The following is a 17,538-nucleotide window of genomic DNA, read 5'->3' as shown; positions in this document are numbered from 1 at the left end:
GAGTTGTAGAGCCTACACATTTCTCTGTAAATTTTTTATTTTTTATATTTAATTAGATTTTTTTCTCTTAAGCTTTATGCATGATACTGTATTATGTTGTGTCTGACTGTCTGTGTATTGTGAAATGGCCTTTGTATAATTTTTTTTATTTTCTTATGCTAAAAATAATAAAATTATATTTAAAAAAAGAATAGAGTTATAAGAGAGTTAGTTATAGTTATAAATTAGTTGTCAGTCTTTGGATTGTGGGGGAAACCAGAGCACCCGGAGGAAACGCACGAGGGAGAACATGCAAACTCCACACAGAAACGCCACCTGACCCAGCCGAGGCTCGAACCAGCGACCTTCTTGCTGTGAGGCAACAGCACTACCTACTGCGCCATTGCGTCGCCCAATTTATTTTCGATTTTTTCGCAAAACCCTCTTTTAATACAAGTATATAAGTATACAATACAAGTATATAAGTATTTTAATACAAGTATATAAGTATATATGACCCTAAATTGGCTCCATAGTATAAACTAAATTGTCCGTATAGTGTATGTGTGTGAATGCAAGAGTGTATGGGCGTTTCCCAGAGCTGGGTTGCAGCTGGAAGGGAATCTGGTGCGTAACAACATATGCTGGATAAGTTGGCGGTTCATTCCGCTGTGGCGACCCCAGATTAATGAAGGGACTAAGCCGAAAAGAAAATTAATGAATTAATTTTATGAATAAACAAAAACCACCTAATAATATTCTACTGAAAAAAGAGAAAATACCTATATTCTTAAAGGTCTGAGGGCGAGTAAATATACAGCAAATGTTATTGTTTTTTTTTTTTTTTTTTGGGGGGGGGGGGGGGGGTTACCTTTCTTTTAAAGCAAAATGATTTTACATTTGATCCAATAACTACTCATAAAATATCCCCGAAATATATTTTAACTCCAAACTTTCTTGCCCTCTTGAAAAAGGACACACTTTGCTCATCTTCGCACTCTGTGGACCTCTGAGAATCGAGGGCATGCATAGGCACGCATATTAATATTTTATGTAAATTAGCTGATACATATTCAGCAACAGGTGAGCGGAAAAAGTGCTATATTTGGATCGAAAGCTCCCGCGAGAGGACAAACACAGCCGTATGATTAAGTGTTAACAAACAGCAGCAACACACTGTATTCCCTCTTGTTTCGCGTCACCCAAACAGACGTCCATACAAAATTATAACATTCACTGCGAATGTACATGTAAATGACGATAATGAATATATAATAAATCTCACCGACTGATGCTGAGGCCAGTGTGCGCCCATCTGGAACTGAAGTTTGATGCTTCTGAATCACGACAGAAAAAATCTCCGACATCCGAGTCTTCAGCTGTCATCTTAAACCTCCACAGTCTTCAGATTCGTCAATCTAAACATTCATCAGACTGAGGAGAGGATTCAATTCAGAAAGTATTGGAAGCTTCGGGAAAACGCTTGGAAAAGCCCAAACATTCCACAACTGTGATTCTACAAATCACTGTCAAATCCTTTAAAAGCCCCCCTCACTCTGTCTGTCTCTTTCCCTCACTCTCTCTCTCTCTCTCTCACTTTATCACTCACTCCCCCTCTCTCTCTTTTCCAGTGTGCACTAATGGGCACAGATTGGGATTACCACATGCATGCATTTGAGAAGTCTCTGAGAGCGATGGACCCGTATATATTTTTAATGTGAATGCTGCTGGATATAGTTCTCTCTGCATTCAGACCGTCTGCTTTTATGGCGCGAGACCCTCCTGGTCACGTGATTTGTATGTCTTTTTATAAAGACAGATAATCTAGTTGCCCCTGCGGTCACGTGTGTGTGTGTTTTAAATGGTAGTGTATAGCCTTACCCTGGTCCATAATACCACCGCTGGACTTTATTCTGACACACATGGCTGCTGTATATGGGCTAATGGCTTTTCATATCCCCAACATACTGACTCTTCACTTTTGCTCACTTTTTTATCTCTCTCTCTCTCTCTTTCTCTCTCGGGGATATCTTTTGCTCTGTGTTATAAATGAATTATTTAAATATAAGTGTATATTCTGTTCAATTTTTAAAGCAATTCCGTGATCGAGGGACAAAGTATTGCTTGTCTACAGATCATTCTAGGTTTTTTGAACTGAAATATCCGTAGCCTGTTATTTGACACTTACTACCTATAATTTGTGAGAAATTTGAACAATTTACACAAATGCAGAGTTGTCAGCCAGTGTTTCTCAACCTGGTTCATGAAGGACCACCAGCTCTGCACATTTTCCATGTCGCCTCAAACAAACACACCCGATTCAGCTCATTAGCAGATGCTGAAAGACCTGTAACGGGTGCGACAGACAAAGAAACAAAGGAGACATCTAAAGTAGTGATGGTGGTCCACCAGAAACATGGTTAAGAAACATTTACTTTGAAAAAAAAGTTTTTTGCTTGTCTTGTGTATGCATGTTATTATGGGATGCCATTTTGGTCAAAGGGTTAAAATATTAATAAATAAAAATACAATTAAAATTATTATTTTGTTAATATCGCCCAATCCTAGCATTTCTTTACTCAGAATTGTCAATTAAAATCTTGTGAGTTACTTGTGAGAAGGGGTGCCCAATCTTTTTCTTCTGTAGGGCCAAAAGCTAAACTTGATTGAAGGTGGTGGGCCGGAGGTAAATATACCACCAGTTGTCAATGTAATTTCCTATATAATTATTCCTTATTAATCTGGGGTCACCACAGCGGAATGAACCGCCAACTTATCCAGCACGCTTTTAACGCAGCGGGAAACCTATCTGGGAAACCTATATAATTATTATATAATTTTATTAATACTATAATTTATTACATTTAGAATACTTTAATTGTATAAATAATCATATACTTTTGTACATTTTATAATGAACATCTTACAATAAAAAACATGAACAAGGCCATTTATAACTCTAAAAAACACAGTTTGCCTTGATTCGCTTGCTGATGTCTTCGACAATGTCTGATATCCATCAAATGACTATTTACACAACATTTATTTAAAACATTTATTCCAGTTTGTTTGTTTGTGTAGCTCAACAGCAAAACAAAAGCAAACAAAAAAGTTATGTTCAATTAGAAATGATTAAAGTCATTACCCATCATTCTACCTCTCTTCTCAGATGCAATATAGGGCCAATTCAAAGGTTACAACCTTGGTCTGCAAGCAATAGTTTGGGCATCTCTGCGTGTGAGTTATAAATTCAGACTTTCTTCCAGTTCTAACTTTCAGAATTGCAAGACATAATTGCAAGTTGCTTAAATATGTGAGACAAGCTCAGCTTTAAATTTATATGAATTAATAAGTTACTTCTATAGTTTCTAACTTTTTTCACAGAATTGCAAGACATAAACACACAGTTGTTCAGAATGACCTATTCTGAGATGAAAAATCTGAATTGTAAGATATAAACTCACAATTGCAGTAATAGTATGCTGTAAAAAAAACTATAAAGCATCACAGAGAGGTAACGAAAATGTGCTTTATAACAGTTCAATTCACGACAAAAGATACATTTGAGATTGCAACAATGGTTTAAATGTTATATAAAGGAATAAATTAAAACGACTGACATCAAAGCATACAAGAATTGGCACCAAAACATTAAATAAAACGTATTTAATATATCTAAAATCCATATATGCCTATCAATAGGCAACATATCTCAAAACAACACTGAATGGAATGTCGTTGTGCATCAATGTTGACTTTTCATGAATACAAAATAATTACCCTAAAATATAGAAAATGTCACTTTTTTGTACAAATAAAAGTATACAAAGTCACTGGTTTGTAGAAAATGGTTTGATTTTACAGATAAAATATTAGGTTAAACTGAGGGGTCTGAACAGACCCTTACACAGAGTGTCACATTTGAAATGTGATCCTGCTCTCTAGTGGTACAGAGTGGTAAAACTTATTGTTTGAGCAAATCAGAATTCTCTTGATTTACAGAATTGTAAAATAAATCTACACTCTTAAATATGCTGGATTGTTTTAACTCAAATGTACACATAACACTGAATTTACAAAAGTAATGCTTTATTTAAGGAGACATAGTTACACATGTTCCATGCACTTACTATAGTAATAACAATTAAAATGATGGATCTTACTTTATACCAGGTGACCTCAACTAATATGTGCTTGTATAAAAGAATAAATACAACGCACTTACTGTGTTCATAATGTATCGCAGAACTTTTCTGGTGGTCTTGAGGTGGGATACAGGTAGAGTTAGGGACAGGTTTGATGGCATGGGTAGGTTTAAGGGTGGGTTAAGGTGTAAGGATGGTCAATTACAAATGTAATTGCAGAAATTAATTACAGATGTAATTACATGCACGTATTTAATCAATCATAAATGTAAAAACATGTATTTACACAATAAGTACATTGTAACAAATGATTAATTTCAGTGTGACTAGATGTTAGCTAAGGCCTCCTAATGTAAAGTGGGACCTAACCATATAGTAGGTACATGTTATTAATAACTATTACACAGCAATTAACTGGATAGTTACACTTTAACATCGTCTTCTTAAAAATAAAGTGGAACCAATAATGATTTAAGGGGCGTCACGGTGGCGCAGTGGGTAGCACAATCGCCTCACACCAAGAAGGTCACTGGTTCAAGCCCTGGCTGGGTCAATTGGCATTTCAGTTGGCTGTAGTGTATGTGTGTGAATGCAAGAGTGTATTGTTGTTTCCAAGTGTTGGGTTGCGGCTGAAAGGGCATCCGCTGCGTAAAACATATGCTGGATAGGTTGGCGATTCATTCCGCCGTGGCGACCCCTAAATAATATAAGGACTTAGCCAAAAAGAAAATTAATGAATTAATAATACACTACAGAAGTCAATGTCTACCAGTTTCCCAAATGTTTGCTAAGTATCTTCTTTTGTGTTCAAGAGAAGAAATAAACTCTAACAGATGAAGTTCAAGTAATACTGATGGGATTTAAATTTTTGGGTTTACTACGCCTTTAACCCATTGTTCCAGTTTGTTCATATTTTATCTAAATTTGGTTTAAAACAACCAAGTGTTTGAAGAGTGTAGGGGACTTATAATAATAAATTATTTAAAATAAACCTCACACTGGCTCTCAGAAAAGAAAAAAAATCCTACTTTTACGCATAAGAATCATCTCTGTACATCTCTAGCCCAAAAACACAGACTTCTCCAAGCCATCCTCTGCCCTGGTGTACTCTAAATGGGATTTAAAATAGCAGCTTTTATAGGAACGGCTATTGCGCACATATTCAAGATAGTCTGGGACTCCAGGACAGATCACATTATCAGCAAGAAGAACCGTGCCTTTCCTTAGCAGACCACAACCCTGTCAAGAAAGTAGACAGAAAAGGAGAGACAGAAGGATTTAGCAGCAAATTCAAGATTTCTGATATCTGCAAATGAAATGGTCAAAACACACCTCCATTAATTTAGTGTCAGGAAGGTAATGGTCTTTCCAGTGGTCCAGAAAAACTAAATCAAAGGTTTCGATTCCAAAGTGCTCCTTCATGCGTGGGATCCAGTCTTCAGACGCACCTTCTACAAGCTGCACCTGATGAAGTGAAAAAACCTGTTAGGCTTTTACAATAATACCTTTATTAGCAAATTAGAGAACAAAATACAATTTTAGAATTTTTCACATCACTGCAGGCTTATTTAAAGTAAATCTACTCTGGGAAATATGTACTGGGAATAATGGGAAAAATGTGATGATATTATTGAGTGTTGCTTTAACGATATTTATTATGACACAACTAACTTTTAAAACACTATTTTATCAACCGAGGAGACGCTAAAACACTGAAAGACTGAAACCTTCAGAAACTCTGATTCTCTTTGTCTGTTGATATTTTCCACTCCCAGCATTAGTGTTTATTGCACCTTAACCTGAAGTTGATGAAGATAGCAAAGGCTCCATCTGGTCAGCTATAGATAAACAACCAATGCATGCAGCACAAAAATGCTTGACACAAAAAATTCACTTCATTTATTGAACTTCTTCTAGATATTGCACATAGTAATATCGCGATATTGATTATTTTCTCGTTATATATTGTGCAGACCTAATTTAAAGTTATCTTAACAGAAGTAAAATAAGCATATTTAATGGATTACATATATTCTGAAGCACAGTATAACAATATTTGAAAAGGACCACAAGTATAAGGGATAATGTACAGCTGGTTGTTTTCGCAGAATAAATAGCCTGTTGTAAAATAATGAAGGGCTTTATTCTGTGAAAACAACCAGTTAGATGTACATTATCTCATTTATTATGGCTATACTTGACACATAAGTTAACAAATAGATACAAAGCATTGAAATATACAAATAAATTTACTACAAAAATCAGGCACTTTAGTACAAATACCCTAATAAAAAAATAAAAATCCAGATTTTCATTTTTATTTTATTTGAGTTAAAGTACAAAATGGCCTGATTTTTTTTTATTTACTTTTATATTAAAAGTACTTATTAAGGAATGTTTATTTTGCAAGAAAAAATGACCAAAAGTTCTTACTCATCATTTATGATAGTATGCAACCATCTACTGATAAATTTACATTTAGTAATTTAGCATTTGGTCAAAATTACATAGACATTCAGCAATTCAACACTGGTAAAAGAAACTGGTACTGCTAAAAAAAAAAAAAATTAACTTGTCAAACTGAATTTTTCAAATGATGGCCAAAAAAATTACATGAATACCTCAATGTAATTTAGATATGTGGGTCTTTTATGGAGTAAATTTTGCATAAAGAGCTGTTTTTGTATAAAAACCCACTTACTTTTTATAAACTTTTTTAAAATCATAATTTCTCCAAAAAACTACACAAATGTGGAGTGAAAAACATTAATGAATATAGTAAAATTGTGTTTAGCACGGTTGCTTCACAGCAAGAATGTCACTGCATTAAGTCCTGGCTTGATAAGAAGGCCTTCCTGTGTGGAGTTTGCATGTTCTCTAGAGAATGGTCTGGCTGCAGACTGAGTCAGGCATGAAACATCTCAGGAACATCTACACCTAACCCCATGGTTTCCCCAAACCATCCAAAAACATCCGGTGTAGGCTTCTATAGCATATAAGTAATTTCGTTTTTACATACAGCTTAGTATTGCATTACTTTGCTTACATTTTCTCTAGCTTTTACGCCTACAAATAGTTTGCGTTGTTCTGAAACAGGGATTAAAATTGTTACAAAACCGCTTACACAGCAAAGTTTCTAAACGGACCAAAATTGTTAAAACAAGTCACGTCAGTTGGTGCCAGTGGTGTAGTGGTTAGTGCGTCGACACATGCACTCCGGTGCTCGCGGTGACCCGAGTTCGATTCCGCCTTGCGGTCCTATGCTGATCCTTCCCCTCTCTCTGCTCCCCATGCTTTCCTGTCAATTCTCTACTTTCCTATCACAATAAAGATTAAAACCCCTAAAAAAAAATTATTTAAAAAAAAAAATGTCTAAGTAAACTCTCCTCACATTTGTCAAAGTTCCATGCTTTATTTTCCCGGATTCTGCTCAGGTGTCATGCAAATAAACTGTAGTGTAAGTAAATGAGAGTGTGTGTGTGTGAATAGGACGTTAAGTGTTCTCCAGCCTCCGGTGCCTAGACTGCAGCTCTGCAAAAGAAGTTTGGCCAGAGGAGAAATGGTTGTAAAAGTGAAGGAAAAAAACATGAGAGAAGCCAGGCTTAGATGGGAGCCTGGCTTCTCTCATGTTTTTTTCCTTCACTTTCGTCAATTGGTGAAGTTTTGTTTCTCACCACTGTTGCCCCTGGCTGGCTTGGCTTGGGACTTGTGGAGCAGCACATCTATAGATTTGCTCTTTGATTTTTGGACTTTCAGCAGTGAAAATTAAACCCCACTGAACTGAACTAAACTGAACTTTAACTCTGAAAACTGGACTGACACAGTTTCAATTCACTAGAACTTCTATGTTAAGCTGCTTTGACACAATCTATATTGTAAAAGCGCTATAGTTGTACTCAGTGCTGGGTTGCAGCTGCAAGGCTATCCATAAGTTAAATAATTGGCAAAGAAATTGGTGGTTCCTTCCTCTGTGGCGACCCTTGATAAAGCAAGGAATGAGCTGAAGAAATTAGTAATTAAGACACTCAAAAGACCATAAGTCGACACTAAACAAGGACTGCACAAGGGTTTAAACAAATAATACATGGCGTCAATATCTCTAAATTGCCTAAACTAGCTGTCAGTCAGTATAAAGAGAGAAATGTGGTTCTTACTTTGTCTTCAATTCCAGCCCAGGCGATGACTTGTCGAGCAATCACAGCGTAATCTGGGTTGAACTCCAGTGTAATGAGACGAGCTCCAGGAGGAAGCAGACGAGCGATGCGAACTGTAGAGTAGCCACAGTATGTGCCCAACTCCAGGACCTTCTCTGGGTTCAGCTCACTTACCACTGAATCCAGGATACAGCCTGAGGATACACACAAAAACACACGCTCATGTTTCAAGGGGACTTCCTATAGATGTAATGAGTTTTATACATTATTTTTTTAGATATTATTAGGTGCAATCCTTATTTTTTACATACAGTCTATAAAATATTGGCAAACATATCAGTAAATCTGAATTTAAAAAATGGTAAAGGTGGCTTACATCTGTGTCTGGAGTGATGTGATGCTATGATACTTTTCAGTGTAGTAGATTTTTTTTTCAAATTACATCAAGCCTTACTACCATTTGATTGGATGACAATCGCCCACTCTCATGGACTGCGAACTTTAAATTAGACAAAATGCTCAGGACAAACAAAAAACATGGGCTGACATGTGATGTCCATTGTAATGGACACAGGGTCCGAGGGGGCTAGCAATGATTTGAGTCTTGAATAGAACCAGTGCTCTGACCTTTCTCATCTCCAACATTCATAGCCCATTCGCGGTGTCTGCAGAAGTGATCAATGGCAGAGATGACGCTCTGAGGGTCTCCTCGAGTCGCATGCTGCTTTACAGCTTTCAGCAGACGCTGTTTAGAACAAACAACATAACAAAGTCCAGTGATGATGGAGTTTATGAGGCTCAAACATCTAACAGCATTCAACTCCACCAGACACAACACCACATGCACAGTGAGGCATCCAAGGGTTTTTATGGTGATAGAAGACATTCTAAGGCAAGACACTTCAGGTGAATAAGGCGAAATTGTCCGTAGTGTATGTGTGTGAATGAGTGTGAATGGATGTTTCCCAGTGATGGGTTGCGGCTGGAAAGGCATTGCTGTATAAAAATGTGTTGGATAAGTTGGCGGTTCATTTTGCTGTGGCAACCTCAGATTAATAAAGGGACTAAGTCGAAAAGAAAATGAAGAAATCAATGAATGAATGTTTAACAGAGCAAGGAAATTTGTGTCAATAATATGTTTTCTTCTGGAGAAAGTCTTTTCTGTTTTATTTCGGCTAGAATAAAAGCAGTTTAAAAATTTTTAAAAACCATTTTAAGGTCAAAATTATTAGCCCCTTTAAGCTATTTTTGTTTTCGATATTCTAGAGAACAAAACATTGTTATACAATAACTGCCCTGATTACCCTAACCTGCCTAGTTACCCAAGTAAAATATTCTTTACAGTCATCATGGCAAATATAAAATGAATCAGTTATTAGAAATAGGTTTTTAAAACTATTATGCTTAGAAATGTGCTGAAAAAAATCTTCACTCCATTAAACAGAAATTGGAGAAAAAAAATAAACAAACAGGGGTGCTAATAATTCAGGGGGGATAATAATTCTGACTTCAACTGTATGTATGTATATACACACATACATACACTTTGGTTTAATTGTGTTCCTTAAGCAATATATATATATATATATATATATATATATATATATATATATATATATATATATATATATATATATTTATTTTTATTGACTTTTTTATCGTAGTGGAAGTTAAAAGGTCAAATCTGCAAATGAGGCATTATTTCATTAAAGATGCACTCATTTGCATATATTTCCAGCAAGCATATCTGGACATTGCATAAAGTCAGACTCAAAATTATTTTTTTACTTTTTTTCTACATTTTTGAGTCAAGGGATTGTGAATTTTGGGAAATTCTTAATAATCGCAATAGAATTTAAAAATAGTATGAACATCTGGAACAGAATTGTTGTGGAATGAATAACATGTATGTTAATTCAATGTAATTTAACCATTCAGAATGAAGATATGAATTCATTTGAAGTATAAAAGTTCTGCAGAAGTGGAGATTTATGGCTTGTTGCAAGAGACATAAACTCTTTACAGAAAAAAAACATTCCTTTATTAATAGATAATTAAAATCGACAGCCAAAAACTGATAAATTGCAACAACACCCAAAAAAAAAACAACTTATATCTCTACATTAGACTGATAAAAACAGCCCAAAATCTCGAAACTGACAGTACTGGGTGTCTCATCACCTGTGGTCGAGTTGATCGGGTCAGGGAATCCAAAGCTCGCTCCACGATGACATCATGCCAGAGTAACGCCAGACTGCCATTAAACTGCACCGCTGCAGGAATCAGCCACGAGTACAGGACGTATAACAGCACTGAGGCCCCTAAACACCAGCACAGCAACACCCCCAACATACTAGACACACACACAAACACAGAGAGAAGCATTCATGATCAATGTCAGATCAGGGGGAGTCAACAAAGTAAGTGACCAGGTTTTTACAGCATGGAAAACTGCACTTACAGTCTTGTTTGCATGATTTATTTATTTATTTAATTAAAAAAAATAGGACTTTCTGCTCATCAATGCTAGATTTATTTGATCGAAAAGAAATGAATTGCTAATATATACTGTATATTTATTCACGTGATGGCAAACTGAATATAAACATTGTAGTATTTTATGTTGTAATATGTTGCTTTGGTGCTCAAAAAGTAAACATATTTTTTAGTTTTGAAATGAGCTGTGCTGCTTAACATAGTGTGGAAAACTTGATGCATTTTTAGGGGCTACTTTATTTTAATGTAACACTCACAATTGGGGTGTGTTTTGACCCAGACAACTAACAAAAAATAATCGATTTTTAGTGTTGGAACAGAACTTTGCAAATGTTTAAGAATGTCTAAATACACATATTAATCAATCTGTCTTATTACCTATTAATTATACTAGTTTAAAGGAGATAAATAGTAATAAAAATGCATTTTGTGTAAGTTTGTATGTATGATGTATCTTGAAATAATACATCAAAAATTAAGTTACATTTGTGCCAAATAACATTATCTAAATATATTTAGCAACATATATTTAGCTTGTTTTCTTGAACTATCACAACAAGTTTGTTTAAATCTAATCAGAAAGTAAAGTAACATTAAAATGAATTTGAGTTTATTTTATTTGAGGTGTGTTGTTTTGATGCTGTTCTGATCATGAACTAACCCTAACCCTTTTTTGCAACACAGGCTCATTGTGAACACATACCCCATACATATATTTCTGGAGAGCAAATATTATGTAGCCAGAGGTACATAACACTGTATTTGGTCTTTTAAACATACGCTTTAGGGTGGTCTGACACCGCCAATGGTTTCTGTTTCCTTTTGCGCTACCAGATGACCGCTTACCTCAGTGTGGATGGCTTTTCTGCTGTTACCAGTTTGCCCAGTAGCTCACCACATATGGCAGCGGACTTGAGATGCAGAACAGAGTTGACCGCAACGATGGGGTTTGAGTTTGACAAAAAATGGTTCCAGAAAGCAGGTAAAAAAAAGGCAAAAAATGTAAATAACAAGGTGAGAATGTGGTAAGATCTTAAAACATGGTAAAAATCAGGCAGCTTTTTCTGAATTGCTTTTGAAAACACTATTGTTTGGGTTTAGGGAAGGGGGTTGGACGGTCAGTCAGTCAGTCAGTTGACAGCAGCCTCTGGTGGATTTACGCAAGAGAGCAGGTGCGAGTGGCACTCGAAAGAAAAATTTGAGATCTAAAAACGGGTACACAGCGATTTGTGCGTATTTTCGAGCTCTCCAAAAATGTATACAAGGGTATGTATCCATAATGAGCCTATAGGTACACAGAACATAGTACACAGAGATACTTTAGATATTATTTGCAGCACCATAACTTTCATAAAAAAGCTGAGTTCCAAACTTGTATATGGCTTAGAATATAAAGCAAGGAATATTTTAAATTATGCTAGCATCGTTTCTTCCTCCATCTCTTCAAAATTTTATGCAAGTCATGCTTCAGTAATGTCCTATGATGAACCTTTCAGTAATACTGTAAAAAATGTAACCGAGCCAAAAATGACTGTGCATGCCTAATCTGTATAAATACACTATTAAGATAATACAATTATATCAGCTTTCAGACAGACAGACAGCACACACACACACACACACACACAAATATACTATACAATGTTTTAGCTCTTCGATTACTGTGGTTTGCACTCTGGCAGGTCATGCGATGAATGTATATGGAAATGAATGTTCTCGTTCAGAGCTGTGCTTTCATCTGTCTGGTCATTCCTCTATTGTTAAGCTCTAATGATATGGGTGTTTACTATGCAGAAAATAAATCCTGCTCTCAAAATCTCTCTCATGTGATCATTGGGCTGTCGTTGTGGCTGGAGCTCATTTTGTCCATGAAGAAGTTACTGGCTACAGGAATAAAACATAAAAAAATAAATATGAATATTAAATTTTTTCAGTTTATTCATACAGCAAGAATTGTCAAATATTCATTACTATATGTTACTGTTAAAATACAGGCAATATGTGTATAAAAAGTAATATATATATATATATATATATATATATATATATATATATATATATATATATATATATATATATATATATATATATATATATATATATATATATATATATATATATTAGGGATGTGCGGAGCAGCCGGTATTTGTATTTGTATTTGTATTTGTTGAGGGGGTAAAAGTATTTGTATTTGTATTTGTATTCGAGTAAAATTCAAAATGGCGCAAATCTATATATTTTTTCTATTACACTTCTAATTTACGTTATAGTGAAAGTATTGTTTAATTATACCCATTAAATAAATTATAGATATGCAATATTGGCTGTTGTTTTTGAACATGTGATAAGAAATGTCATTGAAAAGAAAATAACATAGAAGCCATTATCTCATCCATGGTTAAACCTACAACTAATAAAATACCATTGTGAATATTATGAACCCCACCACCACCGTTCTTGTTGAAGGACACTGAATAGACAGAATAAAAACAAATAATATTTCAAAAAACTGTTCTTCTTCTGAAACAACTTTTTTCCAATGGACAGAATTCCAAAAACTAATATTAACTAAATAAATCTAAATAAAACCCTGCCTGGGAGATCTGGCAGAACAAAAGTATTCTATATATTACTAAAAGATACAGCCCTGCTACTATCATCTGCCAGCCACAAAAAAAGACACAAAGTTTGTTTTTTTGTTTATTTAGAGATATCTGCAAATATTTTTCAATGGAAGTCAATGGAGGAATATGACTAGTCAGTCATAATATATTTGCAGATATTTCCAATCTGACTAGTCGAATTATAATTATGACAAGTCAAAATATAATTAGAGATATCTCTAAATTTATTTATGGATAGTCTGAACAAGGTTTAAATGCTAAAACGGCTTGCCATACGTTCTCACCCAGTAGCACAGTGGAGAGTTCTCTAGTTATATCCTTTCAGTCGTTTGTTATGCAGTGATATGCAGTCAAATATTTCGCTAAACAGTCCTTAGGGATGCGGTGACACGCAGTCAGATATTTAACCGGACAGATCCGCCACTTTTGGCGCGCATAAACAATCATAAAGCTCTCGTGCTGCAGGAATGAGGAGGTCTGCTAAAGGCGCGCAGCTGACGTGCAGTGAGAGGTTTGCGTCTTTAATAAACTACGGCAGTTTGCGATCACTGAACAGTAAGAATGATTAATAAATTCATATGAAACAGCCCCTTAAAAGTCACGTCTCGCTTTCAGTTTCGGGCTTTGGCGCGTTTTGCACTGAGCGTGTTTGTGTCTCTCTCTCTCTCTCTCTCTCTCATTCACTCACGCGGGCATGCACTGTGGTCTCATGAGGAAACGCTGCTTTTTGATATAGTGTTTTTCTTGCTCCCGAATACAAATAATTTTTCAAGTATTTGTTCGAATCAAGTATTCGTAAAAACACGCTATTCGTGCCTTTCCGAATACCGTATTCGGGTTCGTCTCCACCCTTAATATATATATATATATATCTACTGATCTTGAAAAAATGTATAAAAATGTCCATTTTAGTTAAAAAAAACACTAACACAGACGAATGAAACCTTAAAGTGCTACTGTATACAGCGGGTAACAAATAAATATTTTTAAAAGAGTTGATGGGTAGCACGTTAGCCTCACAGCAAGAAGGTCGCTGGTTCGAGCCTCAGCTGGATGGCATTTCTGTGTGGAGTTTGCATGTTCTCCCTGTATTCGAGTGGTTTTCCTCCGGGTGCTCCGCTTTCCCCCACAAGTCCAAAGACCTGAATTGAATGAATTGGGTATTCTAAAACTGACCGTAGTGTATGAGTGTGTATGTAAATGAGTGTGTATGTATGTTTCCCAGTGATGGGTTGCAGCTAAAAGGGCATCTGTTGTGTAAAACATATGCTGGAAAAGTTGGCAGTTCTTTCCACTGTAGCGACCTCAGATTAATAAAGGGACTAAGCTGAAAATTAATTCATAATTAAATAAATGAATACAAATAAAAAATGAATATTCATAAATATTATGTGTAATAACAATGAAATGACACAAGGAGAAGGTACTGAACAACTGAAATCTATTTCATACTTTGCATAAAAGGCTCTCTTGCAGCTTCAAGATGCCTCTTGATCTGTGGGTCTCCTTTATCAACTCTGATCTTTAGTTTCTATTTTCTATTGGATCCAAGTAAGGTATTGGGCTAAACCATTTTTAGCAGCTTTATTTTCTTTTCTGAAACCAATCCAGAGTTACCTTAGCTGTGTTTTGAATCATTGTCTTGCTAAAATGTCCACCCTGGTTTAATCTTTATCTTCTGGTAATGTAGATGTCGGTAACAAATTAGCTAATATTCATTTACACTGACGATGGTCAATGTTGTTTTTAATCTTTTTCAGCTTTAGAAATTTCAGCTTCTGTCTGGGCTTTCCTGACTTTTACACCTCACTTTCTACATGTGTTCAATACTTTCCCCCTGTCCTTTCATTTTATTACATGCAATGTTTTATTTTCTGTTTATAGTGCAGCTATATTGTCAACTAATAAAAATGACCAAAAATCACAACAAATTCACAAAAGTAACTTATTCAAACTAAAATTTGTTGAAATCAAATTGTAGTTTATTACAAATAAAGCTCTGTTACTAATAGATCTGGAAATAAAAGACTAAACTAGTCACGAAAAGAAAGAAATGCAGCTTTCAAAAGGGATTTTAAGAGTTGCATGGCAACAAGCTCAAGGTTAAGAGCTATTTGACAAAGAGGATCCTTGCAGGACCCCTGTGAGACGACCGTGACAAGAGCTTCACAGGTTTGCTTTAAATAAATACAAATGAAGCTGCAGCCTGGACTGGAATGAAGAGTTTGGACACTTTTATGGACAGCCACTGTTAATAGGAAAATATTCTTAACCAGTGAGTCTGGCTTTTAGAAGCATGTTCCGGTAAATGCATACCGGCATATCGGAAATATTTATTTATATTCTGTTTATTCACACAGCGAAATTTACAGCAATCAGGGTAAATGGCTTTTTTTTTAAATTATTATTATAGATGGGATTATTTTTCAAATATCAGTATAACTCTCTGTGTAAAAGTGGATGTGTTAAATAAGTGCAACATGGTAATAGTTTAAAATAAAGCTGAAGTGCATCACACTAAAACAGACTGACGTTGATTAAATGATGAGCAAACACGATAACTGGAATCAGCTGACCAAACACACAGTGAACCATTAACAAGATTTAAAACAAACTAGATTTCTATTTTATATTAGACATGTGAAGAAAACATCTACAAAAATGGGCCAAACACAACAACACAAAATTATAAAAGAGGCTGAAAAGAGGGTTGTACCATATACAATGTTAACATACAGCAATAATTAGTAAACATTTTAATAATAGCATACTTTCTTAAAACAGTAACTAAACTACAATGACTAAAATAAAAAAGACAAAATAATATACATAAATATATAATGTTTATGTAATCGGTTTCATTAATCTGTAAACTACTGGTGGATTTTCCTTCAATTCATTTAAATAAAATTATATATAGGCCTATATATGCAACGTTTTCAGTACTAGTAATTTCAGCACAACTCAATATCAATGTTTTAACTTCAGAAGTATTTAGAAATTAATAATTGGTATGTATATATATATATATATATATATATATATATATATATATATATATATATATATATATATTATAATTATTATTATATATACCAATTATTAATTTAAATTATTAAAATTTAAATGGTAAAATGGTCAGACCTTTATAGAATACAAAAAATATTAATAACATTTTACTCAAGACCAATGTATCCAGTAAGTTGTCAAGAATATTTATAAATAGATGAATGGCTCGGCATACGGCAGGCAATGCCGCATTATTAGCTATAAACATACATTACATAAAAACTTAATAAATATTATATAATCTAAATCATAAAAGATAAGTACTATGCTTCCAAATATTCATAAATCAATTAAAATTGCAAAAATGCAAGAATGTTAAAACACTTCAAGCATAAAAGAGAGAAAACGTGGCTTACTTTCAGTGCGGATCTTTCTTTGCCTTTTACGAAATGTCTCTTTCTCTTAAGGACCTTCTGTTAAACCTGCGAGGACGCAAATGCACACACACACTGATCATCTGTGCTCTCTCTCTCTCTCCCTCTCTCTCTCAGCTGACCCTGTAATTCGCTCTCTCACCTCCTCTGGGCAGATCTGAGCCGCGAGGAATGTCTGACCGGAGGTCTTTTAAGGGAATAAACACCCCCTGACAGAAACCGCGAATCCAAACTAGGCCAAGGATCGAAAACTGTCATGGTAACATTGGTAAACACTGCTAAATACATACGCGAATGTGTCTAAATGTCACGCATACTCTCGTGTCGTAAGTCTAAATGCTCTTCTATCGTATGTGTGTGCAAGATTATTAAACAGATTTTTATACATTTTACAACAAATAGCCTGCTATGGTTAAAGCAAGTTTAAGTTAGTGTTTTAGTTTGTTGTGGTAAACGGCTAATTTTCATTTCTTGTTCAACTTTTTGTTGAATGTACAATATCTAGGTTAAGATAAATTATATTACAGTAAAATAAGTGATACATACCATTGTATTTGAAACAACTATGAAGTTAAAGTTGTTTTTCATTAAAACGTTTAACCAGTTTGTTGTTGTTTACTACGCCTGGGTCGTTTAGTCAGTGATTCAACCGAACCGACTCATGATTCGATTCGTTTGTATTGACAGAAGCAATGGC

At 34.9% G+C, this 17,538-nt stretch overlaps 2 protein-coding genes and 1 long non-coding RNA gene across 3 annotated transcripts in view; 1 reads left to right on the top strand and 2 right to left on the bottom strand.

Annotated features, from left to right (window-relative positions):
• grm6b (glutamate receptor, metabotropic 6b) overlaps positions 1 to 1,500 on the bottom strand; it is a 44,844-nt gene extending 43,344 nt beyond the window's left edge. Inside the window, 1 exon segment of the mRNA NM_001080020.2 lies at positions 1,265 to 1,500. The gene's annotated coding sequence lies outside the window, so the exon portion shown is untranslated.
• On the top strand, positions 51 to 849 carry LOC147841803 (uncharacterized). The gene is made up of 2 exons (XR_015502648.1): positions 51 to 435; positions 488 to 849. It is a non-coding gene; the product is annotated as an uncharacterized LOC147841803 (long non-coding RNA).
• Positions 1,501 to 4,051: 2,551 nt separating the features above from the next.
• On the bottom strand, positions 4,052 to 17,047 carry comtb (catechol-O-methyltransferase b). Its single transcript, NM_001083843.1, is given in 6 exon segments — positions 4,052 to 5,363; positions 5,457 to 5,588; positions 8,279 to 8,472; positions 8,906 to 9,023; positions 10,460 to 10,631; positions 16,824 to 17,047. Coding segments are annotated over 5 exon segments (795 nt in total). The 5' UTR covers position 10,631; positions 16,824 to 17,047; the 3' UTR covers positions 4,052 to 5,183.
• Positions 17,048 to 17,538: the final 491 nt, after the last annotated feature.

The sequence above is a fragment of the Danio rerio genome, chromosome 11, assembly GCF_052040795.2.
Source record: "Danio rerio strain M-AB ecotype USA chromosome 11, GRCz13ab, whole genome shotgun sequence".
Taxonomy (NCBI): domain Eukaryota; kingdom Metazoa; phylum Chordata; class Actinopteri; order Cypriniformes; family Danionidae; genus Danio; species Danio rerio.
Note: the sequence above shows the minus strand (reverse complement) of the source record. Positions and strands in the feature narration are given on the sequence as shown.